At 39.6% G+C, this 12,533-nt stretch overlaps 2 protein-coding genes across 8 annotated transcripts in view; both read left to right on the top strand.

Moving 5' to 3' along the window:
* Window positions 1–6,894, top strand: part of pkp4 (plakophilin 4) — a 77,315-nt gene extending 70,421 nt beyond the window's left edge. For all 6 annotated transcript variants that reach the window (XM_087172633.1, XM_087172634.1, XM_023401203.2 and 3 more), the window contains 6 exons: window positions 244–436; window positions 976–1,060; window positions 1,484–1,601; window positions 1,706–1,846; window positions 2,617–2,681; window positions 5,814–6,894. In XM_087172633.1, the coding sequence (XP_087028759.1) occupies window positions 244–436; window positions 976–1,060; window positions 1,484–1,601; window positions 1,706–1,846; window positions 2,617–2,681; window positions 5,814–6,059 (848 nt within the window). In that variant the 3' untranslated portion in view covers window positions 6,060–6,894. The remainder of the gene's footprint in view (window positions 1–243; window positions 437–975; window positions 1,061–1,483; window positions 1,602–1,705; window positions 1,847–2,616; window positions 2,682–5,813) is intronic.
* Window positions 6,895–9,001: 2,107 nt separating this feature from the next.
* LOC111651226 (death-associated protein-like 1 homolog) lies at window positions 9,002–11,392 on the top strand. Of its 2 annotated transcripts, none has more exons than XM_023401189.2 (4): window positions 9,002–9,159; window positions 10,330–10,426; window positions 10,595–10,658; window positions 10,821–11,392. In XM_023401189.2, the coding sequence occupies exons 1-4, from the start codon at window positions 9,090–9,092 to the stop codon at window positions 10,935–10,937; spliced, it is 348 nt and encodes a 115-aa protein (XP_023256957.1). In that variant the 5' UTR covers window positions 9,002–9,089; the 3' UTR covers window positions 10,938–11,392. The 2 variants fall into 2 exon arrangements, with proteins under 2 accessions (XP_023256957.1, XP_023256956.1); XM_023401188.2 differs by having other exon boundaries at window positions 10,592–10,658; window positions 10,821–11,156.
* Window positions 11,393–12,533: the final 1,141 nt, after the last annotated feature.

Genomic DNA, 12,533 nt, shown 5'->3' with positions numbered 1-12,533 from the left:
GTTTCAAGCAAAATGAATACATCATTCATGATACAGAAAGTACATAATGTAGTTTAGGTCACTGTGGCAGACATTTACTTATACATTATGTGACATTAAAAAAAAAAAAAAAAGAAGCCATGAATGTCTGCATGTTTTGGAACTCCCCTCTTCTCTCTGTGCGTAAACGTCTGCCCACAAACCTGCTGTACAGTATGTCAAAACATATTAGATGCATGTTTCACTTTCCCTCCTCCCTCTCAGGGAAGTATGCGATGAGGGACCTGGTCAACCGTCTCCCCGGGGGAAACACCACCCTGCTGTCGGACGAGACCGTGGCAGCCATCTGTTGCACCCTGCACGAGGTCACCAGCAAAAACATGGAGAACGCCAAGGCCTTGGCCGACACGGGCGGCATCGAGAAGCTGGTCAACATCACCAAGGGCAGAGGAGACAGGTGTGTTACAGCAGGATGTATTCATCCAAATGCTTTTTGTGAGGGTGTAGAGTACACACTGGTACGCTGGTGACCCGCTTGCCTGTGCACGTGCTTCGGATGCTCACGCAAATAGTTATCAGCCATATGTGGTTGTTGGCTCGGCTGCACAGACTATCCTGGACATTGGACAGGGTTCCTTTTACACAAACACACACACATTCAAGCACACACACACACACACACACACACACACACACACACACACACACACACACACACACACTCAGACACAAACATTCAAATGCTTGGAGAAGGAGAAGCCATAACCACAGGGAAGGTGGTTTTGTATGCATTGAGGTTGTATGTCCCTGTGGAATGATGGAGCAGCTATTTCTAGCCTGCTATATATTCAGTAATGTTCCAGGTTAAAACACACTGAGGACACTCTCTTCCATCAATCATACTGTCCTGCAATATTTACAGTGTAATTTCTAATCAGGTTAAAGTGATTCAAGAGGGCTCAAAAAGATATGTTTATGTTTTTGTCTGTTTTCCAGGTACTCTATGAAGGTGGTTAAGGCAGCTGCTCAGGTGCTGAACACACTGTGGCAGTACAGGGATCTGCGTACCATCTATAAAAAGGTAAGGACAATGGGATTAATGACTGCGGCCCGTGATCGTACTGTTAAGACAGTCACCAGTCTAATGCTGCCTGTGTATGATCAATAAATGTTATGTTTTAATTAAAAGATGGCCAGTTTAACTGTAAGAGAAACTGTAATGTTGTATATTAGTAATATTGTTACATGTGTGCAACATGTTTAACTGAAAAGAAAGACATGTCTTATAAATACCAAAGGTTTCGAAGGTTGAAAGAATGCTAACTGTGCATTTGAACAATGTTAAAATATTATTGTGAACCACAAAGCACAGGAATTTTTCAAATATTCCCTCTGTCACCAAAGAAAGGGCATATTTAAAAATACCACAGATGTGTTTTACAACAACCAGCACTGTTCTACTTATTCAAACCACTGCTTTTTCTTCTCTGTGCTTCCCTGACAGGATGGATGGAACCAAAACCATTTCCTCACTCCAGTGTCAACACTTGAAAGGGACAGGTTCAAGTCCCAGCCCACCCTCCCCACCAGCGGCATTCAGATGTCGCCAGTCAACCACCCTGGTAGGTTCTTTTCGCCACAGGCCCAGCCAGATGAAAATAGACACCACCAGTGAAACAGGAAAACCTCTGGAATTTATTGTTGAAATGTGTTTTTCTCTTCACAGCTGCCAGTGCCACGTCGTCTCCTGCAGTGCTGGGCATCAAAGAGCATAGAGACACTATCAAAGATTATCAGAGAGCACAGTCAACTATGCAATTTTATAATTACCAAGGGGACAACAGTATTCATAAAAATCAGTATACAGGTAAACAAACGGTACTCTTTCAAATCTTATTCAAGCGATATCCACACTCTGCGCCATACTGTAATCATAGGCCACCCTCTGGTCCTCTCTGTGCAGGGTGTTATCTATTTTATCCCTTATAATACTCCAAGCAGATTCCACGGCCAGTCTCCTCTCCCTGCCAAGACCGCTCTCTCTTATCATCTCCACCAAAGCCTGCCGGTCCTGAGATAGTCACTTTGATTCACAGCACTTCAGAGCTGTTTTTGTACTGGAGATGGTCTGGAACAGCAGTAACATGGACCAACCAGCCAGTGGTGGACACACACACTACAATGGTGCCATTGTTAGCTGGCCCAAGTTGCAGCTTGCAACTTGAGTGGGCACCCAGACATACTACAGCCAGACGAGAGCTCTTGCCAGCCTGGTTGGCGGGAACAGGGGGAGGGCAGAGTAAACAAAATGATCTGCAGCCTCAACAGTCCATGTATTACATAGCAAAGTGGAAATTGAGTTTCAGGATTCCACCGGTTGGATATAGTGCCAAGGAAAATACCCATCCCATGGGCTATGTAAACAACAGAACAGCAGTGGCCAACTCTATTATTTGGTGTTATTTCTCTCTCCAGCTCAGCATAGCACTTTTTGATCCTGCTCTATCTAAATACAGACATTTGCCCTCTGGGGATGTGCAGACTTTTTCGCTGATATGAAATGAAGTGTGTTTGCATTAAGTGTCCCATTGTTTATTGTACAGCAACGCATTCTCTGTTGTTGTTGTTTTTTTCCAGGGTCTGGAAAGCCGCCATCATATTACTATTCATCACCCACAAGAGAGGAGCCCAGAAGAACACAGGTGAATATCAATTATTCCAAATAAGTGCTCTGAATTCTTATCTGCTGCTGGGATGTCTGCTCTTACTCAGCCCTGCTGAGGTAGCCACTCAGGGTTGGGTATGAAAACTTATTTTCCCTTATTTATACAATATTATTTAATTATAAAATTAGTTTTATTACACAGTAGTTAGACGTAACATGCAAAGACATAACATAATAACATTGCATTAATCACATGCAACTTACAGTAACGCATTCAGGATGTGGCACATAAGGTAATAAAAAGTTGATTGGGTGATGTGTATAGCTTTTAACCATTATCATGTAGTCAGGAATACCCTGTTCACTCAGCTGTTGGTCGAAATGACCGGTATTCCAAGTCAGAAGCTATTCTGTGTTGGAATATCAAAATATTGGTGGGAGGTTAAATGTATAAAAAACCATGGGGGAAAAAAATCAACCTAAGTTGTATTAAAGTGGAGTAAACCTTCGCAACAAGCTGCAGCTAATGATTATGTTAATTATCAATTGACCTGGTGATTATTTTTTAATAAGAAAACAAGAAAACAAATTCTTGTACACCAAGCTGATATCCTCAGATTGTTCGTTTTGTCTGACCAACAAGCCAAAACTCAGAGGTTTTCAGTTTGCAGTGACATAAAATCGATCATTTGGGAAGCTGGAACTAGATTGTGTTTGACATTTTTGCTTGATAGATAACCTAATAAGAATAACCGATTATTTGTTGATTAGTTAATTAATTGATCAGCTAATCATTTGAGAGCTCCTTGGCTTCATTGTTGAGACTAAGAAATCAAACTGTAGGTGTGAGCCCAGCCTTGAAAATCAACATTTTCTTCTAGGAAATGTTTGCTAGTATTGGTACAAGGCCCTTGTTTGAGATCCTTCCACGGTACTGTATAAACCTGGCAAGGACGACCAGCTCTTCCACCCCACTTCACTAATACAAAGAGACTGACACGTATTCCACTGCGGATAAATGGCAATGCTGGGAATGACCCAGCACATCAGCTATTGTCTGAGCTAGAGTGAATGTGACTGCTGGGATTGGGATAGTCTGGGTGCGTCTCAGGCACCTGTCACTGTGGGACACGTCCATGTGTGCCCATTCAGATAACGGGCACAGTGAGATGGAGACAGGAGGGAGGAGATGAGGGAGACAAAGAGAGAGTTCTCTTGTGTACTTCATCCCATCATGTTTAGATTTGCTAATGTGTGAAGGCAGTCATTACCCCATTTATTTCAGATGAACAGAATTCCATCTATCTTCTGGATTTCTACCATATAGCTTCAAGCTTTTTTCTGTTGCATTAGCAGCCAGAGAATTGTGGGCAAGAAGGTGATTGATTAGCTTACTGTCTAAAAAATCTCCAGCCAGACAAAAGTGTATTTTGCTGAAACAACTAAGATATCAGTGTAAGTTTTTATATTTTATTGCTATCACATGGAAGATTGGTTTGTGGTGTTTTTCATTCTTTTTTGTGTACTTGACAGTAGTGGAAGAAGTATTACAACACTTTACATAAAAAAATAGCTCAACATATTGGGAAATACACTTGCTTGCTTTTTTTTTGGTGGGAGTTGGATGAGACGGTGGATATCACCCTCAACTTGAGAGGTAAGACAAATCCAAAGAAGTTACTGCACCTAACGAGGAAGTACTCTTGTACATAACCCCCCCATTAAACCACAGTCTTATGACATTTCTATACTTTGGTTATTGTTATTGTTATTATATATAATATAATGTTGTTATTATTAGAGGTGCTGATAGGCAGGTAGGTATTTTGTTACCTTTGGACAGAGCCAGTCTTAATGCTAAGCTAAACTGCTGGCTGTAACTTCACAGTTAGAATACAGACATCAGAGTGGCATCAATCTAACTTTCAGCAAAAAAAGGGAATAAAAAGTTTTCCCAAAATGGGTACCTATTCCTTTAAAAAGGTAAAAGTAACACTACCACAATGTAAAAATACAATACAATACAATTAAATTATTACTTATTATTAAATTTACAACCAAAAATAAAAGTACTTGTAAGTGTTATATTATTATGCAGTATATTAAACTACTGGGTTGTCAGTACTGATGATGTATTAATGTGTAAACAGCATTTTAATTTAGTCATTGGTTGCGTTGGAGCTAATTTTTTTCAACTTTATATACTGCCAGGTAACAGTGCCCCATAATTGCTTAATTTATGTTTTGAATGAGGATTTGAATCTGCAAAGTAACTAGTAACCATAGCTGTAAAATAAGTGTAGTTGAGTGGAGTTAAACATTATATTACCCTCTGAAATGTTGTGGAGTAGAAGTAATACAAGCACCTCTAAACTGTACGTAAGATTACAGTCCTTTTCAATTTGGCAACACCTGTGTTACCAATGGTAACAGGAGGAGTAGATCAGTTACCCTGTGGAGAAGTTGGAGATGTACAGCCTGTCACCGTCTAACAATTTCAATGCCAGTAAATACCAAAATTATTTCTTTTGTAGATGCTTTTTTTTTGTGAACACTCAAAGTCAGCACTGACCTCAATGATGAATACAGTACATTTCCTGTGACTGCTTCACAATAAAAGCCACCTGGTGTTTCACCAGTTGAAGGTTTCTAATGTGAAGCAGCAGCAGTGGGAAATGTTTGGTTTGCAGTAGCACAAACTTAATACAGTAGATTACACACAGGAGACTGGAGTACGGATATGACTCATTTCCTGTAAATGACCCGTGCATATACAAGCAATTCAAATATAAAAGGTAATTACAGAAAGTAAATACGTTTAATTGTGTCTACACAGATTGTGTTTCAGCCATGTTCATCCCACACACGTCTGATGAGACATAATCTCCCATTTTAATCAATCCAGCTGTCTACAGGGGCCATGGCCCATGTTTCACCCACGCTACACACTCGTAAACGTGACCTGAAGCATACATTTACACTTCAAGTCCATTTTCCTGAGATTTACAAATGTAACTCCAGTGTTTGCGTGTTGGATACTGAACACTTCACATAACACATAAGTATAGTACTTGAGTCAATGTAGTTAGTTACTTGCCACTGCTGCTTCTTGACCCTACTCTAGTGAAAACCTGTTCAACATAGTCTACCTGCCTCTGTTTCTTTGCAGCCTATGTATTATACAGACGAGCCGGGCAGGAGGAACTACGATACATACAGAATGTACCTGCAGCATCCACACGGCTATGACGACCCGTACTTGGAAGAGGTCATCACCTACCCACCCACAGTCGACTATAGCTCCCAGCCTCATGGACTGAAATCCACCACCAACTATGTGGACTTTTATGCTAGCACACGGAGGCCTTCCTACAGGGCAGAGCAGTATCCCGGCTCTCCTGACTCCTGGGTATAGGTCTGCAGATGCTCTTGTGTTGTGATCAAGAACCTCATTCATCCCTGATTCTCCTTTCAGGGCATGAGGAGCGGCGTCTTCACCCTGCAGCAAAGGCGAAGAGCCGGTAGCACGCAAGAACCGATGAACTTTTTCATGAACTTGGCTTTATAAGTGTGTTTGTTTTAAAGTGAATGTGTGTGTACGGGGTGGGGGGAGTTCAACTGAGTGATGACAGATGGAAAGATGGAATGTGTGCCAAAGAAGGAAATCAAGGAATGGTTTTTTTAAAAAATTTATTTTTTATTTAGTAGAGGAAGATGGAATCATGCTGGGGATCTGTTGAGGGACGAAACTGGACACTACCGTGAGGAGACGTGCGTTCTGCTCTGTCTAGATGTTAGTTTTATTTTCTTTATGAAACTCTTAGCTGTGATAGCATGATGAAAGGTGTGAGTCATGTGAGCAAGGGTCTGCGGTAAGAGTCAAGATGGGGTATATGTATGTGCTGAAGCCAAAATGGATCATGAACTCATATCTGTAAAATTAAAAAAAAAAAAAGAAATAGTAAACTAATGATGTTAGATTGTACAGAGGGATCACATTGTATCTGTACTTAATGTTGAAGCTGTGTAATGCCATGGAGTCTTGTACATTTCTTTCATTTTATTGTAAATACAGAAAAAAACAACATGTTACCTGGTTTACATTCATCAGCACTGGTTAAAAAAAGAAACTTGTGCCATGTTAAATCTCTATAGATATATAAATATATGAATAAATATGTGGACAACGATGGCATCATAACACACAAACATGTTAAAATAATAATAAAAGGTCAGTTTTGTTTTTTAAACACTGTGCAATTGCATCTTTTCTCAGGTACGGTGAAAACGTTTTTCTACGGAAGCAAACAGAAATAATTGTACACATGAACAGATCCAAAGGAAAAATCAAACCATTCTCTCTTTTGAACTGTTTTTTCCTCTTAAGTTATTCTCCTCTTGCGGGAAAAATGTTTCATTAGATTGCATTTGCACAGATATGCGTGGAGGGCGGCCAACTATGAACCAGCAGACCTGAGTTTCATAAACATCACTTCGGCAGAACACTGAATCCCTACCAACAGTGATCAGAACCTGACGCTGTGCTTTCACCTGGACAAACAAATTCTTCTCCTGGGATCTCAAAGAGAATCGCATGAACAGTGAAGGTTTCAAACATAGTAATTTCTGTATTTACACAGATTCAATTTTGTGTTATGAAGGTCACCATGAACTTGTAAATGTCTAAGTTTTAACAATTAGTGTGAAAGCTTTTCAAATACATTATGCATTATATTCAGTTTACCATTCATCGCAAAAGAGTCTAAAAAGCTTTGAATATGAATATTCACATCCGCACATCATGTACAAGTACATCAAGGTAAGTAGATGATGAAAACCACTTACTGCTAATAAAATCACATGGAATGGGAACTTTTCTAAAGTATTCATTAGATTTGCAACAAGTGAATGATTTTCAGTTATGTAAGGAAGTACAAACAGTAAGAAAGGTTGACGTTGCTATAAGACTGTACTTTATCACCATGACCCCTGTCTCTACCACCCTTCCTACAATACAAAGTAAACTTGTCCCTAAAAGAATTTCATGTTTCAGTACTAAACCTAACTCTGTAACTACACAAATACAGGTGAGGAGAAGAGAAGGAAACAAATCATAACAGCGGCTCTCCTCATTAGAGCTTCCTGGGAAGGAGTAAAGGTAGTTCAATCAGGAGAGACTCATTTGTGTAAACGAAGGGGGCCTTGAGTACATGATGAGCTGCTGTGCCCTCAGATTCATCCCCCCTTTGGCAATATGTAGTTTTTCTCCCATGCCCCAGGATGCTCTGTGATAATTAGATTCATTCAGGAATATTTAGAATATCTTTACCAAACTGAACTGATGAGTCTTGAAACTAGATTTTTGCCTCAAATCCTTTTTTCAAAACATTCAAAAAAAAAAAAAAAATCAAGTAATGAAGGCGGACTGCCTTAAGGCCCTGATCATGTCAGCTGATATTGTACTTTTAGAGCTGTATATTCCCAAACATATTTTCAACTAAATTAACTAAAAACCAGTCGACAAACAGTTAGCCTGCAGCTTTCAGAGACCCTGGAGCTCTGGAGAAACAGCTGCTGATGTGCATTACTGCTCTCTGCAGTAGATAGATGTTTTGTTTGTTTTGTGTTTGTTTTTTTAATGCATATTTTGACCTCATTAAGCACTCAGCATAGCTCCACCAAACCTCACCCTGAAAAAAATGGTCTACTTATCAGATAGAATAAGTGGACACATCTCTGAAGTGTGCATGGCCCTTTAAACACTACACCTCATAACATTCATAATCAAATTAATTCCATTCACCTGCTTCAGTTTATTGTGCATGCTGGCTCCCTGTCACACTATCTTGAACAGAACAGAGCCATTGGTGATGTTATTGCCAACACCTGTTCTTTTTCCTGCAATGACACATCTAATTGTCTGCTGTGAAACTGGCCTATTGTAGGCCTGCTGTATATTGAGTCAGTTTTTATTTCCAGTAAAACTAAATAAAAGTGTATTTTAAGGCTGCTCCACAACAAAAGTGTGCATGCATTTTGACACAAAATCAAAAAGATGCCTTCATGAACACAGTTAAAGTGTGGATTTATTTAAGCTGTTCTGTCAGAGAGCTGCCAACCTATTCTCATTGTATGGTTTTTGCCAAGATTTTCAAAATAAGATGACATAACCGTGACCGTATTTCAAAAATAACCAGAGCAACCTAAAAAGAAACCTAAAGAGATGTACATTACATTTGTGACCAAATATGAGACATTCGCTGTTTCAAGTTTCACTTCAAGAGTAAAAGCTCCAAATCAGTTCAAAATGCAAATAGGGCGTTTCTGCGGCCGCAGACTTCCTGTAGCCACACAGGACGTCATCTGTGTGAGAGCATAAAAACAACGGAGTGGGCGTAGAGAACGAGTTTGGTGCTTCTTTGCGTTTCTCCGGAAAGTTTTGAAAATGGTGCAGCAGCTGTCCAAATCTGGAGCGAAGGAGACTTCTTTGCTGAAAGCTGGCCACCCTCCAGCAGGTAAACCGCTGTTCACACACACCTCGAGTTGCTCTGTTTAATTGTTGTTGTTGTTTTTTTACCACATTAAAACAAATCGTTGTTTTTTTTTACATTGCTCGACCCAGATTCAGAGAGTCGTGCGGAGCGAGACGCCGAGCCAACTCCTCCTCCTCCTCCTCAGCTTTTGTCCCAAGTATTTTAGTGACTTTTTCTGTCCTGATTAGACAGATTGCTGCATTTTGGTCGTATCGCAAGAAATTAGTTGTTTTCGTTGATTTGCTGTGATCATGCTGCTGCTGGGCGTTTGCATCTGTGATTCGCCCACATGCCTTTTTATTTATGAGAAGGCCTTGGCTGAGAGTCCAGTGAAAGTAACACCGTGTTCTCTCCGCATAAACACTCGTATAGGCTCAGTTTAATGCATGCGAGATTCTGTCGTGCAAATGTGTCCATCACAGAGCGCCGTAGTTTGCTGTCTTTCTCTCATTATTATATTTTGTGCCTTTGCGTCGATGCCCATTGATGAGTGTTGTTGATTTTAAGCAGAAGCAGTTTAAAAACATGTTTTGCACGTGTAGTTTCTTATACCACACAAATTTCAAAGATTATTTCATTTTAAAGTTGTTGGGTTTTTTTTTTGTTTTTGTTTTTTTTGGAAAATGAAAGTGAAAAGTACCCTTTTTTATTTATTTTTTATTTTTTATAAGGGAAATGTGAAAATGAAGGGGGGGAAAAATGCATTTCTTTTATTTCTTTTCCCTTGTAATCCTCTTGTGACCCCTCAGATGTATCCCTGACCCCCACCACCACTGTTTTAGGTTTAGGCCACTTGCTGGATTGCACTAAGCAACAACCCTGCCTCCATACTTTGACCATCTGTATAGTAATTTTAAAAACATTAGTGATACTGTAAAAGCAGTCACTGGTTGACTCACTGAGTTTCTCAAACCAATCTTTGGTTGTTTTTTGTTGCTTTTTTGATTTTTTTTGTATTTGTATTTGTATTTTTTTTTTTTTTTTTTTTTTTTTTTTTTTTTTTCTCTCTCAAGGGGTTTGCGATCTGTGCATACTGCATACATACTAATCTTTAACATCTACAAAGCTCAAGTGCATACAGCATGCTACTTTATTCAGTTTTTTTTCTTTTTCATGTAACATATTTAACCATTTTCCTTTCTGGGTCAATAGTGAAGGCTGGAGGTAAACGGGTGGCAAAGAAAAGCTTGGAAGAGAGTGCCACCCATGGGACTCCAGAGAAGGAGACTAAGAGGTCTGATAAATTGAGGTAGGCCTACAGGCTGCATGCACAGTATCTGATAAATGGGTTTGAAGTGTTGACTCCAAGGAGAAAGAAATGCATGTTGCTTCAAACCTTAAGATGTTAGAATGTCCAGCAGCATTTTGAGCAAGTTCAGTGAAACTCTTATAATCGAAACTTGTGTTCTTGCAGCAGGTCCCTCGCCACCTCCAGCAGGATGCAACAAGTTGGCATACTTCTGGCAGGAACTCTCGACAAGGTAAACAAAAATATTGCTTTTTTTTTTTTTTTTTAATAAAAACAAGCCAGTTCTTACTTTGAATGTCAAGTAACCACCTACCAGCCAAACTGTATCAGTTACAGTGCTTCTGTGGCCACAGAGCCTTGTGAATAATTAACTCTTGCCTGGTGTCTTTCACAGCTGAGCCATGACTTTCCAGAGACACCGGTGAGTGTGAGGCACAGCAAGGTGCGCCCCGCAGTGGAAAAGCCCCACTCACCTCGGACCTTTTTTATCCAGCAGCCGAGGAAGTATTGAAGAGCCTGTGTTCTTTTTGTTTTTTTGGGTTTTTTTTTTTTTTTTTTTTTTTTTTTTTTTTTTTTTTTAGAATGCCCTAGAGGGAAACATGTTAAGTCAACTGTGAAAGACAAACATGAAGTGTTAGACACGTGAAGGGTTCTGACAGGTTGTTTGTGATGTGAGAAAGAAAGAAAGCATTCATCAAGCTCTGTATTTACTTTGTAGGAAAAAAAATAAGAGCTTTTTTTCAGGCTGTGCTTGTTTGTGATAATATTATAAACCGATGCTGTAGTTGTATTTTCCAGCTGATGGAATGACAGATGGCATTTTGGTATCAGTATGTTGTAAGAGAGGGTTTGGGGTATGTAAGTGAGGCCTTTGAGGCTTTTCTTTGTCTTGTCAGTGAACTCTTCCATATATTGCTTGGCACTTATTAGATTTAATAAAAAAAAAAAACAAAAAAAAAAAACAAATTGCATGAAATCACTGTTTTGCAGATCTGTAATTATTTCCTCAAACAGTTTTCCTTTGCACTATACAGCATTGGCCACTAGGTGGAAGCAAATAGTCATTGATAAACTAATAAGAGTCAGAGGGCCTTGGTGAACTTTCAAATCAAACTGTTGTTGTATACACCATGACAATATTTCAAACATTTCTTCAGTTCTATATGTTTGCCTTTGCATTATTTCAACTGGTATAACAATGTACCAATGGCTTATCTATTATAGTGTTCCAATGATACAAGCCCATGTTTCTAAAGGAGCTATTTTTAGTTTGAATTGAAGGTTTTCCTTTTGTGTGACTTGTAGTTAAACAGTGAGAATGGAAGAGCTCTTTGAGAACCTCCCATGAAGACTGGCTCTGTCTCATCAGGTATCAAAAACCGCAGAATCATCTCAGCTTTGCTTGAGGTCAAAATGCTCCAACAGAATACAGTCTGCAGGAGAACAAACAATTTTAAGAAAAGCACATCAGTCTGTGCTACTAGGGAAATAAAAAGAGATTAAGTCTGTTATTAATTTATTCACCTGCATCATATTTTTAACATGAAGGGATATGTTCAGCTTCAGGGTCCCCACATGTGTACAAGTTGTATCCTGACCATTTTGAAGCCAAGAATATCCATGTGCATAAAACATTAGAGCCACCCAGTAGTTAGTTTCTGCATTCTTTCCTACATGAACAATCATTTAATGCCGTCAGTAGTGTTATTTTGAAAGCAGACCTCATCATATGTCTGTCAAAACTCATACCAAAACATACGAGACTGCAGTATGTGTTGTACTCGTATGTCTGTGGTATAGGTCACCTCTGTGGAAGAGAAAACTGACGGACAAGCGGTTCTTGGGGGTTTTTAAACATTTTCAGGGATAATTTATGAAGGCAGGCTTCATGAGCACAGGCCAGGGGTGCATTGTAAACAAGGTGGAAGAAGGGATATGTAGGAGATGGATGGCAGGCTGGATTATAAACATTTTCCTGGTTTCCACTTTACATTCCTCACCCTGCTTACATTACAGGTTTTACATTCGTTTCTGTCATCTTATGTTTGTGCTTTCACATTGTAAGCCAGTGTCCTATCAAACGCATGTATGGATGACTTGTTCTCTG

Source organism: Seriola lalandi, unplaced genomic scaffold, assembly GCF_002814215.2.
Source record: "Seriola lalandi dorsalis isolate HSWRI2012SDOR001 ecotype SW California unplaced genomic scaffold, Sedor1 jcf7180002053538, whole genome shotgun sequence".
Classification (NCBI taxonomy): Eukaryota; Metazoa; Chordata; class Actinopteri; order Carangiformes; family Carangidae; genus Seriola; species Seriola lalandi.
Note: the sequence above shows the minus strand (reverse complement) of the source record. Positions and strands in the feature narration are given on the sequence as shown.

Bases quoted from the DNA above. Each gene is read 5' to 3' on its own strand.
- LOC111651226 (XM_023401188.2), top strand. From the start codon at position 9,090: ATGGTGCAGCAGCTGTCCAAATCTGGAGCGAAGGAGACTTCTTTGCTG. The intron at 9,160-10,329 runs GTAAACCGCTGT...CTGGGTCAATAG, and splicing joins AGCTGGCCACCCTCCAGCAG to TGAAGGCTGGAGGTAAACGG. The intron at 10,659-10,820 runs GTAAACAAAAAT...TGTCTTTCACAG, and splicing joins TGGCAGGAACTCTCGACAAG to CTGAGCCATGACTTTCCAGA.